Consider the following 22,500-nt stretch of genomic DNA (forward strand, 5'->3'; position numbering starts at 1 on the left):
TATTGGTCGTCCAGGAGGGTTGACTAGCGATTTATGGATCTTTGGGAGATGGTGGAATACCGGAATCACGGGATGTGGACAATTCAGAAACTCACATTCCTTGCAACTGATAACATTTAGAATCCTCCCGAGGGACAACAATTCTGTAAATTCCAAGGCATATTTTGAAGTAGGGTCTTCTTTTAAAGGTTGATAGAATTTAGCATCATATAGTTGTCTTAGTGCTTCTTGTTTGTATTGGTCAGAGGATAATACAACCAAAGCTCCCCCTTTATCTGCATTTCTTACTACAATGTTATGATTTTTCTTAATGGAATCAATTTGTTGAATCTCTGTATATGTCAAATTGCCAGTATTAACATTGGAATAGGAAAAGCCTTGGGAGAGTAATTTTAAATCTCGTTCGACCAAATGTTCAAACGTGGTTATGGATGGGCCTCTGTTGTAGTTTGGGCAAAATAAAGATTTTTTTCGATACCCAGAGTCTTCAGACCCAAAGAATGGTTGAACAAAAGTATTTAAAGGCTCTCCTTGTGACTCTAACAAATTTTCCATGTCAGTGATAGCACAATTTTCTTGAAAATTTAATAAATTTATGGTTTTATTATCAAGTTGTGAAGATTCTGAGGGAACCACATCAACATCTGTGCCTAATAAACGATTTCGTGTGGAAAATAGTTTCTTTAAGGAGAGCTTGCGAGTAAATTTTTGGAGATCAATTACTGTTTGGAATAAATGAAAGTTCTGCGTAGGGGCGAACCCTAATCCCTTATTCAAAAGTTTAAGCTGATCCAAAGAAAGATCTACATCTGACAAATTGATAACATTATCAGGGGAATTTATTCGTATTTCTTCCTCTTGGATCTGCCTCTGCTTTCGTTGTTTTCTCTGGGACCTTCGTGTTCTCCTCGGCCTCTGGGGTTTGACTGTAAAAAAGCCGAGGAGGGTTGGCCAGATGATTTTGGAGCTTTGGACTGAAACGTAGTAGTTTGAGCTCTAGATTCATAGCCCGTTGCTCCACGATCATCCCTAGAGTGTCCTGTAAATCTATCAAAGGACACTGATTGGGACCTTGCCTCGTAATCTGAGACATCTGAGTCAAAACTAGACGTCTCCCCTCTAGTGTTCTTTAAAATAGATTTGTTGGGATTATTATTAGACCAGTTTTTTGATTGTTTTTGTTTGCCCCGTGGTGTACTAGAACCTATAAATTCCTTAGTAGGCTGTGGTTTTTGCCAACAGTATACTTGGCTTTTGATATTCAGGTGTGTGTTTACACAATGCCAAGGAGGAAAGACATCAGCAATGATCTTAGAGAAGCAATTGTTGCTGCCCATCAATTTGGGAAAGGTTATAAGGCCATTTCCAAACAATTTATAGTCCATCATTCTACAGTGAGAAAAATTATTCAAAAGTGGAAAACATTCAAGACAGTTGCCAATCTTCCCAGGAGTGGACGTCCCAGCAAATTCACCCCAAGGTCAGACCATGCAATGCACAGAGAAATTGCAAAAAAAAACAAAGAGTTGCATCTCAGACTCTACAGGCCTCGGTTAGCATGTTAAATGTTAAAGTTCATGACCGTACAATTAGAAAAAGACTGAATAAGTATGGTTTGTTTGAAATGGTTGCCAGGAGAAAGCCTCTTCTCTCTACCTTGAGAAAGCGCTCTGTGAAGCGTGAAACGTTGGTAGAGCTCTCCATTGCCCTGTTTTTCCATGACCAATAAATAATCTTTTTATGGGATACGCACCCTCCTTTCTACTTTTCTTGATACCTACAGTAGTGCTCTTCCAGTTTTTCTCCTTCTCTCTAAAAGAACATGGCAACATGGCTAGGTTTGCAAAGTTGCATCTGAACAAACCACAAGACTTCTGGAACAATGTCCTTTGGACAGACTAGACCAAACTTGAGATGTTTGGCCATAATGCTCAGCGCCACATTTGGTGAAAACCAAAAGCAGCATATCAGCACAAACACTTCATACCAACTGTCAAGAACGGTGGTGGAGGGGTGATGATTTGGGCTTGTATGACCTTTGAGTCCATGAACTCCTCTGTATACCAAAGTATTCTAGAGTCAAATGCCATCTGTCTGACAGCTAAAGCTTGGCCAAAATTGGGTCATGCAACAGGACAGTGATCCCAAGCACACCAGCAAATCTACAACAGAATGGCTAAAAAGAAAAGAATCAAGGTGTTGCAATGGCCCAGTCAAAGTCGAGAGCTCACCACGATTGAAATGCTGTGGCTGGACCTTAAGAGAGCTGTGCATAAACAAATGCCCACAAACCTCAATGAACTGAAGCAACGTTGTAAAGAAGAGTGGGCCAAAATTCCTCCACAACGATGTGAGAGACTGGTAGTAATAAAGAAAACGATTACTTCAAGTTATTGCTGCTAAAGTTGGTTCTACATGCTATTGAATCATAAGGTGTACTTGGTTTTTCACACATGGCTTCTCCATTTTGCCTTTATTTTTGTTAAATAAATCATGGCACGGTGTAATATGTCATGTGTTGTTGTTCATCTGAGGTTGCATTTACCTAATTTTAAGAGCTGCTAAGGAACAGATGATTGTTATTATGTCCTGATATGTAAAACCATAGAATTCAAAGAGGGTGTACTTTCTTTTTCACACCACTGTACATGCATTTTTTGTTTTATTGTTCAAGGACAAATGTCCTATTATGTGCCTTTCCATCATACATCCACAGGGGCTGTTATTCTAGCTTGGGAGCAGACATCCAGGTACCTACATTTGCAAGAGTGCCAAGCGCTGGTGAAGTAAGCTGTGATCGTGTGTGCAAAAAGCACCAGCCTTCTTTAGTGAATGTAGCTGACTGTATCTCTTTGCCAATGAGGCCTTTATCCAACTGTTAGCTAAAATACTGTCCACTTCTGAAGTGTAATCCTAATGTATTATTGGATGCACTTGTGCACATGCAGTTGGAGCTATTTTTGGCTGTATGCACCCGTACCTTTATGATGATGAATAAGCTACCGTACGTAGGAGGATGGCACGTGTCGAACTGGCTTTTACACAAACAAAAAGAAAAGGATTATCGGGGTTCTCCAGAAGGATGACCTGCAAAAGCCAGCTAAACCACTTCAAAAGCCCATATTAATAGCTAGTGGTAGTTGTGGGACGTTAATAGCATTTCTAGATATTCTGCATTATTACACAATGCTTCATGTTCATTTTCAGAGTGGGATTAGTGAAAGTTTGCCTATGTGTAATTATCTTGAGTGCTTTCTACAGGCCGTGCATGAGGCATTTTAAAGAGGCAATCCCCTTCAGAAGCCGATTTTGATTTTAACTCCTATAATGTTAGTATCTTGACCCCTGAGCATGTAATGCATGTTTCTTTTTTGTGTTTAAAAATACGGTTTTTCTTATTCACTAGCATTTGAGCCTTTAGACTACACTGGGCTCTGGGGATAGCTCCATTTTAACCTCCCAGACCCTTAATATTCCAAACGCTTATATCGCCTGAAAAAAACGTGTGGGGAAAAATCGCTGATCAGTATTGACTGCTGCTTGAAGACTCAAATCTGCATTTCTTAAGCTGCTACAGTTATGGGCTATTCGTTCTTATTTAAAATGCAGTGTGCAATGTTCTATTGTCTGACCTTTTAACCTTTAATCCCTGTGGGACTATGAAACACATACTGTACCTGGCATGGTGGGCTGCCAACATATCGACTTTCCCCCATCGCCAACCTCCAGAGGCTGACTCAATCACTCCCCAGATAGAAAGGAGGCCACATGTTACCGGGGCCGCACCCTGACCTCTTGCTGACACAGGACTACTTTTTGCCAATACTTTGACATGCGTGATGGCAGTGACGGTGGAGATGCTGTTATTAAAAACAAGGAGCCATTTTGTTTCAGATGTTGGCTATTGTGTCATTGGTACCATGACGACCTCCAAGTGTACTTGAATGGGTTAAAATAAACCTGCACAATACGTCTTCATCAAAGTGCTTACGCAACAGCCATGCAGCCAGTATTTCCAGAATTTCTAGTGCCCAGAAAGTAGATGTTTGATTTACTTCAGGCTTAATTCTGTGTGTGTACAATATTGATAAGTGTTGAACTTTTGGATACTGCAAAGTGCCCGTTTTGGAAAAGTATTAGAATAGGTTTTTTTTTTAAATTATATTTATTTATTTATTTTTAGACCAAATGAATTAACCAGAAAGCATTTAAGGCTGGATTTACTAAACCACTCTACTGCCGCTCACTACAGTCTCTGTAGCATGAGTCAAAATGCTTGCACTGCTTCATACATCAGGATGCGAGAAGCTAGAAGAAGCACAACATTGCTAAGGTTACATTGTTACTGAGGTTACAATTTTTACATTGTAGCAGGTCTTTTGTTAATGAAAATCTTTTTCCTATGTTTTGAACAAGATGTTCTGTGCCACACATTGTGTTAGTTGGTCTATAAGCAAGCCGAGGAAAATTATAGTGTGGGGGGGAGAGAGGAGAGAGGGAAATCTTTCTTTTTCGAATCTGTGCATTTCGCATTTGAAAGGATTCATTACAGATACATTTCTTCCACTTCTCAAGCCGAATGCTACGGTTGTATGTTCCATTCTGCTCCTGAAGTTCCACTTGTCACACGTGCCCTGAGAAAGTGAATGCAGACTGTAGTATGTTACCTAGAGACAGCCTCACAAGAGCCGTAGTCATTGGAGAAGGCTTTCCATAAGCAGCTGGGTAACGTAATTAGTAATCTTGTGTGTTGCTTGCACATTCCTCTTGCTGTCCCCCAACAATGTTTTGACTCTAAATAACTCTTCAGTGCTGTGACACGTGGCAGGGCTGTGTTTGCCTATCCATTCTGCCCATAAGGACCGTGGTTGATTTCTACTCCCATTTCTGTTCTGAAAACCACAGAAACTATTCTAAAACAGCACTGGGTGATTATTGACTCTGTGTTTCATATTGGTCTGTACATGTCCCATTCTTGATATACTTTGGTGGTGGCTATGACTGCCCTTCTCTTGAAAGCCGCAGTGTGGGCAGTGTCTGCCTTTTTCAAGTTGATATAGAGCTGAGCATAATATTGTCACAATATTACAATAGTACGGTGTTGTAGCATTTTAGGTAATTAAACCCTCGGGAATATACACTCAGGAGAAGATAGGCTTTTGCTGCAGCTGTGAAATAATGTAATGGGTGCAACAGGGGTAAACAAATCTAATAATGTCAGAAGAAAGAGAGCAACAACAAAAAAGCCTTCTGTGTTGCACTCATTATCACTACACATTAAAACATACTGTACCTTTTAATTCGCCGTTAAACATACGATCTTTTTGATCCAAAACAGAAATAAACACTTGTACAGAATGCTTCTAAAACTGTGTGTGTGTGTGTGTGTGTGTGTGTGTGTGTGTGTGTGTGTGTTCAATGGAACCAAATAGTTTGCCGTCTGTGTTACAGTATTTAGTCAGTTTTAATAAACACAAAGTATTTTGCGTAACACATACTGTATCAGTAAACAGTTGAAAATCTGATCTCAAGTCCCCTTTCTTTATTTTCACTATACTCCTAAGTACATAAAGTAGTCAAGCTGCTTATTAGGAGGTTTTTTTTTTAGCCCGGCGAGGTTATGTAAAGGGCATTAACAAAATGTTCAAATTCATTGGTATAAGGGTAGTGGGGAGTGGGAAAATAACTCAAATAAAACTGTATTGTTTATGCTCCGTCTTAGCTCTTATTACGTATAGTATTGGTGAAAGTACAGTTTATATAGCTGTTAGCAAGGCTTTAAAGTGGCAATCCAAGCATTTTGTAAAAAATATTTAGTTTCATATTTTTTTTTTTAATATACATGATTGAAGCAGGGGGTCTTCAGAGCTGAACCCCGTTAATTTCAGCTCTGGAGTCCCCCTGCTTCCAGAGATGCAGACCTCTGTAGGGGTTGCTGGTAGCCACTCCAGGGTTCACGTTATGGCTGACTTTCAAAGCTCCCGGGCTGCGGGCCAATAGGAAGCCGTGATGTCACCCGGTGCGACTTCCTATTGGCCCATGTGACCGGGAGCTTTAAACTACAGGAAACTGCAGAGAGATGTAGGTACCCCCTTGAGAGGTAAGTTTCTCTGGATGCCGGGGCTCCCCGGGAGCTGAAATGAATGGGTTCAGCCCCAGAGACCCCCTGCTTCTATCCTGTATTAAAAAAAAATACAGCTTGGATGCTCCTTTAAATCAATGGTGAGCTAAACAGTGACAAGGTCAGAACCTCAAATGTATCTTTTCATCACATACTGTAGGTTCAGTCATTCTGAATCCATGGTTGCAGAATTTTTTTTTTTTGGGGGTGATCTATCCAATTGATTCCCCTGTAAATGTTAAAATAGTATCAGTCACCATGATGCAAGAAATAGGCAGAGTGAACAAGGGCCACAATCTCTTACTGTTCAATGAACTGCTTGTTACTGTTGCCTGCTGCTTGGGTGTGTATTGTTTTTTCACAAGACAGAAGATATGTGTGGGGTGTCTCTACCACAGGAGTCAGGGTGTTGATCTTTTTTTTTTTTTTTACACACGTTGTTGATCTTTAGTGGATCACCCTGAAGGCTATTTATAATGGGTGGGCTCAATTTCTACCCCCTATTAGTGTTACTCTCTATTCTCCCACTAAATTTCCTACATGCATGGGGAGGAGACACAAGGTGTCAGACACCATTGGGAGATGTGTCTCCTTCCTGGCATATCTGTTTGAACCTGAGCAGCTGCTAACCCCACGGTCACTATCTAATGCACCAGAGTGTATAAGGATTATTACTGAGAGCCCTCTCCTTAGGCTAAGGCCCCGGTCTCTCCGCTGTAACGCGCGCCCGCGATATTGGCAGATTCCCCGGTCTGCAGCTCACTGCAGGAAGAGAGACCGGGGGGGGGCGTGGCGGGGGAGTGACGGGGGCGCGGCCATGACATCACCCGGCAGGTTCACCCCCATTGGCTGAACCGCCGGGGGCGTCCCTAATCGCTCAACGCGAGTCCTGCTCTCAATTCTATTGAGAGCAGGAGCAACTCTCGCCCGAGCGCTGCGGCCCCCCCTCGCATCGGGCCCGGCGCCATTGAGGGGATGGCTCTCGTCCGTGCAGCGTTCACCACAGCGGACGCTGTAGTAGGCAGCGGGGGCAAGGCCTTAGTCTCTGGTGTATTACACGTGGTAGTGGGGGTCGCAGTGGCTCAAATACAACAGGATTTGCAGAGAAGACGCGTTTCACAATCGTGTTCTGACACCTTGCGTCTCCTCCCCATGCATGAAGGAAATATAGTGGTAGAATAGGGAGTAACACTAATAGGGGTAGATATTGAGCCCTCATGCTATAAATAAGGGCTCTACCCTTAGAAACATACAATTTTAAGCTGCTACTCTTCAGGGTGATCCATTAGAGTAAAAACAAGGTGTGTAGAAATCAAGACCCTGACACATCTGGCAGAGACACCCCCCCCCCCCCACACACACACACAGACACACACCATCTATCATGAGGAAGAAGAATACACACCAAGCAGCAGGCACCAGTAACAAGCAGTTAATAGGCCAGTAGGAGAGGTTGTGGTCCTTGTTCACTCTATCTGGTTTCTGTACTGTACCTACTGTAGGTGACTGATACTATTTTAACATTTAAAGAGGCAATCCAAGCGGCGCTTAAAGAAAAAAATAATAAAAAAATTACATTTTTTTTTTAATTATTGTATTAATATATGCAGCCTTTGATTACTTTTATTGAAAATGAGTTACCTAAGCTGCTGATCGACTTTGAATTTCCCGATTTGATCAGCAAAGATCCTGCTTCCAAGGGTTAATTAAATGGCCTTTCAGTTTCAATAAATCCTCCAGTTAGTGTAACTCAGCAGCTACAATGTATTCTTATATTACTACTGTGACATTATCTATTGTTAGTTTGCAGCTCAAACTGCTGGGAATATTGGCAACAAATTATCCCAAACAGGAAAGTGTTACAAAAATCTTGCACTGCTGGGGAGATGCTAAAACCTGCCAGAGAAATCAAAGGATGCTCAATGTTTTAAAGCTCATTAAAAATGGCATTAAGAGTTGAATAAAAAAAATGTAGTAAGAATGATCTAATACTACAGAACTGATTTATTTAAAAAAATAACACGTTGGATATTGCATGGATTGCTGCTTTATTAAAGGGTAATCCTTTGAATACATATCACAAAGCAGCAATACTACTTTAACTTTTTTTTCTTATTAAAGCACATGACAATGTATAATTCTGCATTCTTACCTAAGCTCCCAATCATGTGGTGCTCCTGTTATCTATCTGTCAAAATCCTGATTGTGTGCCTAACATAATGGCTGCCTTTCAGTTTCAATCAATCACTGTCAGTATAACTCAACAGCTACAATGTATCCTGATATTACTTAGGCTGCCCTTATAGTGCCTTGTGACAGCGACGCGACGTCGCTCCAAAACAAATACATTTACTTCGTCGCAAGCACTTATAGTAAGCGCGACGGAGCAACCAAAAATGTTGAAGCTGGGTAAATTTGATTTTTTTTTTAGAGACAGTCGCCACATGTGACTGTCACTAAACCAATCAGATTGTGCTGCCCCGTCCCCTTCATGACGTCACTGGCCTTGTCGCCAGCGACATCGCTAAAAACCAAATTACAACTTTCGCTGACGGCGACGGGTGACGTCATCGGTTGGCGTCGCCAGCACTATAAGCCCGGCCTAAGGTAACCTGGCCTGTTACAGGTTACAGCCCAAACTGCTGGGAACATTGGCAACAAATTATTCCTAACAGCAAAGTGTTGCGAAGATCTTGCACTACTTGGGAGGTGGGATAAAACTTGCTATAGAAATCAAAGGATGCATTAAAACTCATTAAATATGGCACTAAGAGTTGAATAAACAAAAAAAAATGTCACTATTATCGAATACTAGAGAACTGCAGAACTGAATTATTTTAAAAAAAAATTGTGTGTGGCAAGCATGCACGTAAGTAGTGAAACTTCGTAGTGGTTTTACTATCAAAAGTGTTTAATTCCATTGAAATTATATTTATTGTTTACATTTTAAATACTATTTTTTAAAATGTATTTCACGGTGTGTGTGTGTTTGTGTGTGTGTGTACAGTATATACATCACACACACCAACCCCCTTACAAAGCTTTTCGTGGTGGTCCAAAGAATCACATCGCGCTATAAGCGGATCGCGTTAGAAATTAGCATTTAAAGAGGCAATCGATCGACGATCACCAACAAACTGATCAGAAATAGATACATTTTCCTGTGAAGAATGGGCCCATCTTAAAAGGCTCAGCAGTAATTTCTGCAAAAGGTGCTTCTACCAAGTACAGTACTCACTTAAGGTGCTGAATACTTATGCAACCAGTAAATGTCATTTTGTAATTTTTCCTTTGCTGACATTTAAAATTATCCTCCCATAAGTGTTGAGTTTAACCACAACAGCTTTGTAGCTTAGAATAAAAAAACAAGTTTTGTTTGAGAAACTGCACATACATTATTTGTAATTCAACAACATGTGACATTATGTATAGGGGTGAATACTTCTGCAAACTACTGTATGTGTTTAACTCTGTTTTGGATTAAGAAAGCAGACTCTGAATATTATCTCAACTGTTTATTGATACAGTATGTGATGCACAGAATACTTTGTGTAATTTAGTCAGTTTTAATACACACTGCAAATTATATGGTTCCGTTGATCAACGCAATAGGTTTGTGCCGAGCCATTTGACGTCGCGGTGCCATGAGTAAGGACATTGATCGGAAGAGATCACGTAGGAAAAGGTAAGAGAGTAACAGAGGCCCTGAACCTCCGCTACTGGGAGCCAGGCGTGTACCTGATCCAGTTGATGACAGCGCCTCCACCTGCGCGGGATCCTTACGATGTGGGATAACCCCATGCAGGACAATATAATAAACACACACCAGTAGGATATAATAGGTTTTACGGAACAGTATATAATACTACTAACGCGACATAAACTCTCAGGCCTCACAGGGCCGTAACCCCTCACCGTGCTTCCCCAACACTGTCCACACCCCTGCGGGGTTTGTCCCTCTGTACTGAGGTGCCCCATGGCACCCAATCACCCTGGTGTCCACAGAGTCAAACACCCACCAAGTGTGTGACATCACTGACCCACTAGACAGTGTATTGTTGGTGCACTTGATGAGGTGAGGTACCTGCCGGGTGTGTCCCCACCCGGACACGCAGATGAAGAAGATGGGATCAACAGATCCAACAATGGTATCCATGAAGCCTCCGCCTCTGCGTTGGGTGGGTCCCGCGTGGATTTTACCACATTTTAACTTTCTTGCAATGGTAGCAGGTGTCGGGTCCCAGATCACCTGGTTCCAGGATGCAGCTGCATCCTGGCTGTGTCCCTCACTCTAATGCTACAGGGCAGTGTCCCTATCTCATGGGCCTGTCCCTGCAGCAACCACAAGCTGAGGGGAGTCGGGGCCTAAGGGGGTCTCTGGCCTAGTGCAGGGGTCACAGACACCCTGTACACACACCCTACCTTCTTCTTGTCCCAGCTTCGACTGGCGCGCTCCCCAGCGCTCCAAATGTGTCAATGCCCTGAGCAGGGGAATCCTAGAGCCCTATTGGCTCTGTTGCGCCATGTGATTATCAGCCCTACTGCATTCTGGGGGCTGTAGTCCCCGCGGAGCCTTCCCATCTAATGGCCACCACTGTTGCTGCTACTATTGCGCATGCGCGAGCTCAAATGGGCGCTTCCTGACTACGCATGTGGAAGATTTGAACGGTGTAGGAGTGCGCAAGTTAAAGATGGCGGCCCGGTGATTAGCTCACCGCTCCAGCCCTTAACTGCATGCGCGCACACTCCGCCGCCTGCACCGCAACCTCCTCTGCTGACAGCGGGTCCGCAACAGTCTCCAGCGCACCCTCACCATCCGCAGCGCTCCGGAGGTAAGGGGCATGGGGAGCCCAGAGGGGAACCTGGCCACAAAAGTGGAGAGGGCTGCATTGAGAGTAATGAGTTTTCCTGTGTTTCTCTGAATAAACATTGGTTGGGGGATTGTAAGCAGCTATTCTTGCTGGTATCCTGGCTTGCCCTGGTTTGTGGTTAACAGCTCTGTGCTACACCTCAGGTTTGCTTATGAAATCCTAATGCAAATATGTTTTCTTCCTCTTCTCTGATTTCTCACGTACGCACTGTCATTGACTATTTTGTTGTAGCAGGAACAAAGCTCACCCTGCAGGTATAACAGGTGCCAACTTCTCCGCCCTCTAGTGTCATAGTAACAGACCCTCCGACTCTTGGGGGAAGGAAAGAGGGGGGAGTGGTTGTCCCTCTCTCCTCATGATAGCTCCTGTTCAAAATGACCAGTGTAATGTATGCATTCAATGTTTTTTGTTCTTTAAATCTTGATAGTTTAATAATCCTCATGGTATATTTTGTACATTTCATGCAATTTAATTCTAAGTTGCTTTACATCTGGGGCATTGTAACAAGTGTTACAAACATCTGTTGCAGATACATGTTGCATCTCTTATTGGGAATGTAGTAACGCCATTGGAGGAGTTATACTCCTGCCCTGCACCTATTTAGTGGGTACTGTGCCTGTTTATTGGGTCCTGTACCTAATGAATATCAGCGGTACCTATTGTACTAATGTGTGCCCATGTGCAAAAACAGAGGATACAACTCCATTGTCTGTATGGCTCTCATTGGTTGATGCTTGTGACCTTCATTGGAGCTGTATGAGGCACCTCCCCAGACACAGGCATATATAAGATGGTGAGAAGGCTGCAACACAATTTATTCAACAAACCATAATGTAACACAGGGTTGGCCAAGCTGGGGGGTTACAGATTTTTCAGGGGGGGCACGGCGGTGCCAGGGGCCCCGCGCTCTTTTCCAAGGCATTTAAATTAAAGGCTGGGGGATCGCGTGAGACCTCTGCAACTTCCATTACCTTGTCTAACCCAATGCGACGTCAAATGACGCTGAAGACAAGTTAAGGAGGGGGGCGCGAGCAGGGAGGGAGAACAGGCAGGGGGGCGCAGCGTGGAATGTTTGTGTACCCGTAATGTAACACATCCATTCAATTCACAGAATACCATTAATCTCTCGCCTCCAAGCCAACAGAAAATCATTCCCCAGCCAGGAATGTAAACCGTACAATAAGGAACATCCCAAACAAGTTAACAACTTAATGAACATAATAACAGACTGGACATTAACCAGACTTTTCTCGCCGCTAAAACCATTCAAAACTTCAAATTGGTCTTGGTCCTTCCGAAACATGGTTTTTCCCTATCTAAACCCTTCTGGATTCCTATGGTAAAGATATCAAGTCCAATGTCGGAGGAGTGCACTAAATCTGGACTATACAGCCATCACCACCTAATCTATGCGAACATGTCTGATTACAATTCCTCAAATAATTTAAACAAATTCTGCAGCTGCTTTGTTCAACTTCCTTACCTGTTGTCCTTTATACCTTTTTTGCCATATACTGTAAGTGGTTGTAATGAAAATGGCAGAAAATATTCAGTATTTTAATGAACCTGGCACACCTCAGGTCAATTTTAGTCATTTGTTGCCTTAAAAATACATGAGTTGTTTTAATGGCGGGCCAAGACCTGGCCTAGTTTTTATATTTGTCCAGAAGGTGAGGTTATCTGAAAATTACCCTGTCTAGGATGATGGGGATGGGAGGGTGGATGGGGGGGGGGGGGGGGGGTGAAATAAGGCTACACAACTTCTGACAGTAGAAATAAAGAGGCTTTTGAGTATCATGAAAAACATTTGGGTCTTTTACAAAGGGGGATCTCTGTGACATTATTCCAACATTTGTGGCAGTCTGTGGACACTGTAGAGATAAAACCCGTAAGAAACGGGACGCCCCGAGTGATGTTATCATTATGCACCAGGAAGCTTAACCCGGAGCATTAGCGTGGAGTAAGCTACACCACGCATTGGCAACATTGCGGCTTCCCCCTTGGAAAAGGGACGCCACGAGTGACGTCACCAGTGCGCACCAGGAAGCAAGACACTCAGCATCAGCGTGGAGCAGGTTTGTCTCGTGTTGGCGGCATTGCGGTTCCCCATTTGGTGAGACGAGCAGTGTCTGAGGGGAGAGAGACCCAAGACCACCCAGGGGGAGACAAGAGTATTTGCATCATCTAGCCCAGCCGAACCCTGAGTGAATCCATGCCGTTAGCTGTTTGTGGTAACATGTCCATAACATGTCATGCCTACTGTAATATCTAATATATTAATGTACGTGCAATATTCACCTGCTGAATGAAAATAATACAAATATTTATTTACTACACTATGAGGTCTTGCGCTGTTCTCTCTTTTTGTTTTTTAAACATTTTTTAAGAAAGGAAAAGTATATACAGGGATATGCCAAATAAGTAAACATGGGAAGGATCTTGATCCAGGGAGAAATCTGATTTGCCATTATTTAGAGTCAAAATGAATTTATTTTTTCCCTTTAAGACATCATTGGATAATGTTTCACTAGTTTTTTTTATTTGCTTTCCTCTGGATCAAAATATAGGATAAGTATCTGCTGTCTAAATTTAACATGCAGTACCTTGAACTTGATGGACATATGTCCTTTATTTTTTTTTTAATTAAAAAAAAAAAAAAAAGCTCATCTACTATGTAACTAAGTAACTTCATATTTGAGGCTGCAAAGGACAGATATCCAGTTGTCACTCAAATGTAGGATTAAGCTGGTCAAAAAAAGTTTCTTTACATACGCCAAGGTCTGCCGAACATATTGATATGAATGATGTTCTTCTAAGTATTGTAATAAAGATATTGGACATTTAATATATTAAGGCACTTTTTACATTTCAAAGAGTTTTTTTCCACTTAAGTCATAAAAAGGTCACCAGCTGCAGATTGATGGTAGGGGGGGGGGGTGAATGTTGGGGATACACCCATAAGGTTGGCTTATGTTGTTTTAAATTAAAGAAGTTTTAGGATAAAAGGAACATATATAGAAGATGAATTTAGATTTTTAACCGAGGGAGTGCCAATGCTGTAACACGTGAGACCTCATTTTCAGCTCAAGACCCTTTGAGGAATCGGATAAATGTTATGCGGTAACGTTACTTAGATTTTCTTGGTTTATCATTTTTATTTTGAAGAAACTATCTGCTTTTTATGTAAACTAAGCACTGTACTATTTTTGTATATTCAATGTAATAAGTACGTCTTTGGCTCTAACTGAACTCTGCATGTTTTGAAGAGTAATTATACTTGCGTTCACCTTTTGCTACAATAGATTTTTGCATGTTAAGTGCATATTTTACTTAGTAGACGGGGACCAAAAACTCTGCAAATACATCCTGATATCCCACCGGTGGTGGCAACGAGTAAAGATATATATTGTGATGGACTGTGGGGAAATATTATTCATTTAAGGAACCTTACGTAGGTTAAAAATGTGTCGGCTAGACAGTTGTGTGTATTATCCCTTGACACATATACAAGTCGCGTGCATACAGGTGTGCCGTTCATGACAGTGGTCTTTTTTTTTTTTTTTTTTCTTCAACTTCCTCCTGCAACAGTCTACAAGCCTGTTTTCCTTAAGAACTGACCATTTTTACTCTGGCCAAACTAAAAATGCATTAGGTGCAGAGAAGGAAACTTGTGTCATCCCATTTCATCATGGATTATTATCCCATTTCATCATGGATTATTATCCCATTTCATCAAATGATATTTCTTTGGTAAAATCGGTGTTAATATTTAGTTTTCTTCCAGTGATTTTATTTAAAAAATAAATAAATGTGTTTCATCCGTGTTAAAGAAAAAAAATGGAGACACATTAGAATTTTTGTTATGTATCGGTGCACATTTGTTTTTGTTTTTTGGGGTTTTTTTGAGCTTGCCTTGTTTAGTAATTGTCTCCTACCTGTGGTCGGGTTGCTACTCGAGGTCTAATTCATTAGAAAATGATGCGTAATTTCCTTTTTATTATCAATTTTAACCAGAAGTGCGAGATGATCAAGCGGCGGTTTTTTTCCGGGTGTTTTTCGGGTGTTTTTCGGTTAGAACCTAAAACTGGAATCCTTAATTACAAAGTATGCATATTACCTAAATCGCTGCCACCTGCATGTATAAAGATAAGCTTGGGGGGCCTAAGCTTGTTTTATTTGACATTAACTCTGGCAACATTTCATTCCACCTCAAACTCCTGTGTCCTAACCAGTGAACGAAATACCTGTCAGCTGCCAAACCCATATTATCCTCATAGGGATCATGCTCTGCTCTTTTAGCTACCCAGTGAACCAATGAGAATGCCAGAATATCAAATTGGCCTTCTTTTGACAACCTATAACAAACAGAAGATAACATGTATTTATAGATGCAGTTAGGCTTGATAGCTGTTGTCTATTTACAGTATATAGATCTGGTTAGGCCTGATCTGGTCTGTCCAGCTATCTCTTTTTATGACCCTTATTTAGTCCCAGTCTTGCCCGTTCTGTAGCTGCTCCTGTATGGAAAGAATGTGAAAAGAATTGATCAGAAATCCCCAATTCCCTTAAACAATTCCTGGAAACGGGTTTCAATTGATACTTGGTTACAGGGGGTCCATTTTTGTAAATGAAAGAAAAAGGGCCCATAAGTTGAGGCCTAACTAGTATGATCAGACTTCCCGGTTTAGCCAGGACAGTCCCCGATTTTAAGCAGGTGTCTCAGTTTAGGAGGATGGCGGCGGTTGTGGCTGCTGTGGAGGAGGAGAGTGGGGGTGGAACTTCTTCTGTCTGCCACCAGGGCCCAGGACCCCCCTGCTCCACAGTGACCAGTAGGGAGAGAGAAAAGTTAAAAAAAATGGAGAAAGAGTTTGAAATGCACAAAGTTGAAGCGAATGATTTGAACTTTGAAGTTTGCCAGAAGAAAAGTAACCTGATAGTCTACTTGACCGGAGGTCCAAGGGATTTAATTACGTCCCCAAATACACCTATATATCCTTGTATCTACCTGTGCATAAAAAGAAACATGGCAAAACACATACCAGGGCACTAAAAAATAAATATATAAAGTGAATATGACAAATACAAAAAAGGTGTAATGAATATAAACTGGACTACAAATGTTGTACCTAGCTGCACCCCTGATGAAGAAGCATATCACTGCGAAATGCATAGGATGAACATCCAATGGAGCTTGTGCGAATCTGGGCGTTCAGCTAGAGGCTTCTTCACCCCCAGCTTTTACAACACTACCCTAAAGTGTAACCACGCTCATCTGAAGAAGGCGAAGGTCTGCCGTTCGTTCGGGTTCAGCTCCGAGGCTGCATCAAGTTCAATTGACCCATTGTGGTCTACAAGCTATTTTTAAACAGCATGCAAGTGCATCTTCATTTGTATCGATTCCCTTTTATTCATATAAAACGTTATTATATTATGTATGCATTTCTCTCTTTACTATTATTGGAGAGGTGCACCTGATCCCTTTATCACTGAGGATGATCTCACGGCCATTCGGGTCACATCAGCTGCATTAAGATCCTTTCCCCAGCTGTTGGATATAACCCTTATTCACATACTGATTCCTGCATCCATCAAAGATTAACTCTTGATAAAGACACCTTTACGTTCTTTATCCAGCAACTTTCATGTGAGTGCAATCTAAATAGTCTTTTTGAATTTTGGGGAGTTTCCTTGATGTACTACACCAATTGTCTTTTGTTTTTTTGTCTCCTTCCCTTTTCCCCCTGGTATTTTACCATACACCTTCTTGGAGCAACTTTAAAGTAGCGCAGACTTTTTTGGGTCATGAAAAGGAACACACCTGAGATACCTGTGTATCATTTGGATATTCAAATTAGCATACATCTCTGGTACCTTCGGTGTGCGTCTCTCGAAGTTCTCAAAAGGTGTAATTTTGACCATATGCACAACGGCAGATGCAAAGTTCGCACATCTTGACTCATGGAGCAAATTGGGGCAGAGAATGCAGCAACGCAGCAACGCACCTTGAAACGTTGGCACAGAATCCCACCGTAAAAAAGTCACGCATTTTAGAGCAATGCTTCCGTTTGTGCCGCTTGATACATACAGTATGTATGTATCGCCCTCTGTCTTTACATCAGTATTGCTCCAAAATGAAAAACACCGGCGACATGTTTGAATCGTCATATATACATTTTTCCGTCGTATCGTTCGCCACAGCCATTTGTTTTTATTATGTACATACACCTTTTTGTTTTTCAGTGTTTCTCCCATTTTTCCTTTCTGCACTCCATACTTCCTGAAAAACATTGATACGGTGTTGTAATAAAAATGAAAGAAAGGCTAAGTAATGCCAGGCTGTCACATCTTCATACAAAGGATACGGTTTCTGTATTCTTGTAAAATAACACTATGAGGTTGTGCTGCTTCTACGACCGGGCTGCTGCTGGCTTACTGCTCTCTGAATGTAGGACAACACACTGCCGAAAATCTATTGGAAATGAATAGCAGGATTTTGCTCCCTTACCAACACAATAGCAAAGCGTGTGCCTATTTTTAGCAGGGATAAAAATAAAAGCGTGAATTAGTGGCTTTGTTTCTTTTCACTCGTTTGAAACGGGCACACTAGATATCAAATGAATAGCTCGTCCCAGGCCTTCCTTTCTGGCGGTGTAGAGAAAGGGAAGGTCAAAGTGTATATTTCTGTTTTTTCTTTTTTCTTGAAAACATTCAATCTGTTTGGGTTGCCTGTGTGGTCCACGATAAAACTAGGATTTGTGTGCCCACTGCTGACCAACACAACGCATAAACAAAACACCAGCACTCCTACATGAACAATTCTGTAGATAATGTGAAAGGTGCAATAGGGAATGGATTGAAAAGCTACACTAAGAACTGATAGAACAAACGTCCCAGGTGGGTCGATTGCATCAGTGAAAAAAAAAACCCCTATTTAATCACATAATGTAAGTGTAAAAGTATATAGTAAGGTTAGAGCTAAGATGTCCATAATGTGATATGATGATAATTCTAAAAACACTTTTAATAGTACAAAAAATAAAACACAGGGTATTAAAAATACCCAAACAGGGAATTAAGCTACAACTGATTGAAGCTTAAAGTGATCAACCTAAAAAAAATAGGGTGATGACGGAGGCCGGTAAGTCTATCAAAAATAGAACTTGAGCCTACTAGGAGGAAGAGAGTTCCTAAGCAAACTCCCCCCTCCCACGACCACTCTACAATTGGAAACTATATTAAATTGTAAACAGGAACATAAATAGTGTGTAGATCATAGTAACTATGGGTCACTGCAAACGAGTGCAGAGCACGTGCTGTACATATACAGACCAACCCACCAGATACTTAACATATGTATAGGTGGGGACTGATTAGCTGTAATCAGTAATGGCAAAATCTGTATACTTGTAGGGCAAAAAGTGTCCAAGATGTAGTGAACTCTAAGCACACAAAAACAATGATAACGCTAGTGTGAGATCCCTGAATAGATGACCAGGAAAAGAGAGATCCATATATAGGCAATACTTGCGTTATGGTGATCTCTCAAAGAAGCTCCTACACATGCTCCCTATGTAGTGCCCATAAATGAAAATCGGAAAGGCTCAGTCTGTCATGGAAAACGTGTATATACTGTAGTAACACGTGGGTGCCCATGGGGTATATAACAGCAGCCCCGACGGCCGTTTCGCATAGGCGCTTTGTCAAAGCGTGTGCCTATTTTTAGCAGGGATAAAAATAAAAGCGTGAATTAGTGGCTTTGTGTCTTTTCACTCGTTTGAAACGGGCACACTAGATATGAAATAAATAGCTCGTCCCAGGCCTTCCTTTCTGGCGGTGTAGAGAAAGGGAAGGTCAAAGTGTATATTTCTGTTTTTTCTTGAACACTTTCAATCTGTTTGGGTTGCCTGTGTGGTCCACGATAAAACTAGGATTTGTGTGCACACTGCTGACCAGCAGAAGTTTAACCCATGGATTCATTTGTTTTATTTTTCAGCTCCCCGTGACTCTCTCTTATCAGTACAACGAGCAGAGCTGTACTTGGCCATGAAAAACTTTAAGCAAGCCTTGTACGATGCGGAAGCCGTCTGCAGAAAACAACCGCTGTGGCCCAAGGTAAGAGGGACTTCTTTAATGTTTAGTATATTGCTTATTGCCTAATCTCCTTCCCTGGTATTGTGCCCATCAATGCATTGCTCTATATAATAATATATTATCCCACTCAGCGGAATAAATAGAATCCATGGCACAAACATTCCAAACACGGAGAGCATACAAGCTAATATGATTGGTGTCCAGTGATTTGCCCAAGGTGACCAGGTGCTGACATAGTAATTTAAAGGTGCTGTCCCTGGTAAATGGCAAAAAAAAAAAAAAACATTTGGTAAAGAATGAAACAGTGTTATTGGCTTGCTTAAGCAAATGTAACAGTACTTAATCTCAAATGCCAGCGAGGTTAAAGTGGGTTAACTTTGGGGCTTCTGAATAAGGGAGTGTTATTAAATCAAGGGATTCCTCTAACCTTATCACACCTTGCCTTTATCAGAGATCCAACAAAAATAAGGGAGTGGGGAAAGAGAATGGTGTCTTCCTGTGCAAACTCTTGTTGAATATACAGTAGGAACATCAGACAAAAGGGGTGTAGCCAGATTAATTCAAACCGCTCCCAAATCCTAGCTTTCCATGTTTGCTTTGATACTCTGCACCATTTTCTGCTGGAGTATGCATCAACTCTAAATAAAAGTACCACTTGTGAGCACATTCGCATGTCTCAGACAGGTCCACAACCCTGCCTTTCCTCCATTACATCTTGCCATATAATGCTTCCACTGCAGCCAGGGATTCTGGGTAATGAATTGCAAGTGAACACTGTCACTTTTTGCATCTCATCCATTTTAACATTGACCCCCTATAAGCGTATGCCTGCCGTATTACACAGCTTTTCAGCACATCCTGGGCAAAGAAGTGCATAGCCAGTAACCCTACTCACAGATCACATCAAATGTAAGTGTGTCCTAACTTTGCCGCAGATTATTAGCTGCAGAAGTATACACAACCTGAAACCTGGAGGACTGCTTTGAGAATAGCGCGCACTGGTAATAGTTATGTAACCCTTCCTTAACACCTTCCCAAATTCCAATGCCCAGGGATAAGAGCAAAGTACCTTGTTCCATTGATGCTAAGGGAAGCTAGATGTAAATGACACTGCACCATGTTTAGCTCAAAAATTGCCTTTACGCCGCCTCTGCATATTTCCTACTAGGTGCAATAGGCCGGTATCCCACTGTACAAGTAGGGGTAGAAGGGGGGCGTAATCCCTTGTTATTCCAGGAGTTTGTAACATAATGTTATATATGGTACAGAAATGTCCTTTTAAATTAAATGCAGTACAAATTTAAGCTTCCTTCCAGTTGCGTCACTACCGCCAGGGGCCCCAGCATGGGGAGCCCGAAGGGAGTCGAGACCTTCTTTTCTGACTCCTGATGAACCCCCCAAGCGGTTACAGACGCCCCCGGAATTAATTGCTGGGGGAGAGAGCGGAGGCTTCTGTAACAGAGCAGCCCTCCATCGACGTCCGTTTCATGTGATGGTGCATCGTCATGGTGATGCGGCACATTTCCATTACAATGCACCCGTCACGTGACGCAGCAACATCACGTAGCAACGTGTTGCCGTGACACAGTTAAGGCGAGGGCCGGCAGGTGACACTCCCGCGGACCCCTTTCGCTGTTCTTACGCCACTGCTTTCTTTAATAGATTTACAACTGCGTTCTATTAATGTGTACTAAACGGAGAGAAACTTAAAGAATAAAGAAAGTAAATGCATAATTGTGTTCTTTTAAGATGTGAATTTAAATGTAAGATCAATGGCATTTTGATATATGGGCTCTCCAACTCCGAGCTATATGCTGACGTTACCGGATTACATATTCTTCTGCCTTTTCCTCACTGAGACCTTCTACCCGGGGATCGCTTTCTCCAGCACATCCTATCATGTCCTCCACTCCTGTATAACGCAAGACACCTTTAATCCTTCTATTTTTTTTTTTAAATTCTGATTCTTTTCTTTTTTTCTTCTCCTGAGAACATCATGTCCTTTGCCGTTGATGTAATCCTGTGTTCCTGTTTCAGTAGCTCGGATTATTTTTAGAAAGCGTGGTACAAGATGTTTGGTTAATCGGTTTTAAGACATGTCACATTCCTGTGTACGCAGGGACATTATGTGAAAGCACAAGCTCTTTCTGGACTGGGAAGGACGGAGGAGGCTTTGAAGGAGTTTCTGTATTGTGTTGCCTTAAACCCTGATTGGATTTCAATGAAGAGAGAAGCACAAAAGGTAGCTCTCTTACTATGTCAGACTCTCCTGCTTTGCTAAAGATTTGTAACCCCCCTCCACCCCCCCCCCCATTGACGTATGTATGTCAATTGACACATTGATTATCTGTCTTACCCCACTGACCTCTTGGAGTCACAGTATTTATAGTATTCCTAACTAATAACCACTACGGTTTTGACGTGTAATGAGGGACTATGAGGAATCGGCCTTCAGAGGCCAACAAGCTGACCCTTTATTCACCGCCTCTTAATGTTTACTTTTCAATGAGACACATGTGAAAAGAAGCATCAGGCAGGTCATGCAGAAAACAATAGGCCGGACTCGGAACGCAACCATATCCCATACAGACCATTACACACAGAAAGCACACCGCATGTTATTTTTGTATTAAGAAATAACCAGCAAGCCCTCCCCACCTGCAATTACTGCCTGATGGATCAATATAGCATTATGCTTTCAGGCAAATCGGAAGTTCAGAGCTCATACACTTACCTCTAACGTACAAGTGTTGCAGGATTTATTTATTTTTAAATATATATATTTTTCAAGAGCTATGGGTGTTACTGAAATTAGTGCTGCTGAAGAGTATATTCTGCTGGTCAAATTATATATATATATATATATATATATATATATATATATATATATATATATATATACACACACACACACACACACACACACACACACACACACACACACACACACACACACACACACACACACACACACACACACACACACACACACACACACACACACGTTGACAAATCACCAAAAAATCTACTCGCCACACAAAAAAATCTACTCGCCACCTAGTACCAAACGTGTGCTGCTTGGGCCAATATTTACTCGCCCGGGGGTTAAATCCACTCGCCCGGGGCGAGCAAATGTATAGGTTTGTCGAACACTGTATATATATATATATATATATATATATATATATATATATATATATATATATATATATATATATATATATATATATATTTATATGTATATATATATGTATGTATGTATGTACATATATATATATACATATACATATAAATATACATATATATATATATATATATATATATATATATACAGTGTTCGACAAACCTATACATTTGCTCGCCCCGGGATATGTATATATGTATATGTATATATATATGTATATATATGTATATATA

General features: G+C 41.5%; 1 protein-coding gene across 4 annotated transcripts in view; it reads left to right on the forward strand.

Moving 5' to 3' along the window:
• LONRF2 (LON peptidase N-terminal domain and ring finger 2) overlaps positions 1–22,500 on the forward strand; it is a 90,033-nt gene that overhangs the window by 36,548 nt on the left and 30,985 nt on the right. For 3 of the 4 annotated variants that reach the window (XM_075590470.1, XM_075590471.1, XM_075590469.1), the window contains exons 2-3: positions 18,986–19,104; positions 21,203–21,325. In XM_075590470.1, the coding sequence (XP_075446585.1) occupies positions 18,986–19,104; positions 21,203–21,325 (242 nt within the window). The remainder of the gene's footprint in view (positions 1–18,985; positions 19,105–21,202; positions 21,326–22,500) is intronic. The other variant, XM_075590472.1, reaches the window with a different exon arrangement.

The sequence above is a fragment of the Ascaphus truei genome, chromosome 3, assembly GCF_040206685.1.
Source record: "Ascaphus truei isolate aAscTru1 chromosome 3, aAscTru1.hap1, whole genome shotgun sequence".
Taxonomy (NCBI): Eukaryota; Metazoa; Chordata; class Amphibia; order Anura; family Ascaphidae; genus Ascaphus; species Ascaphus truei.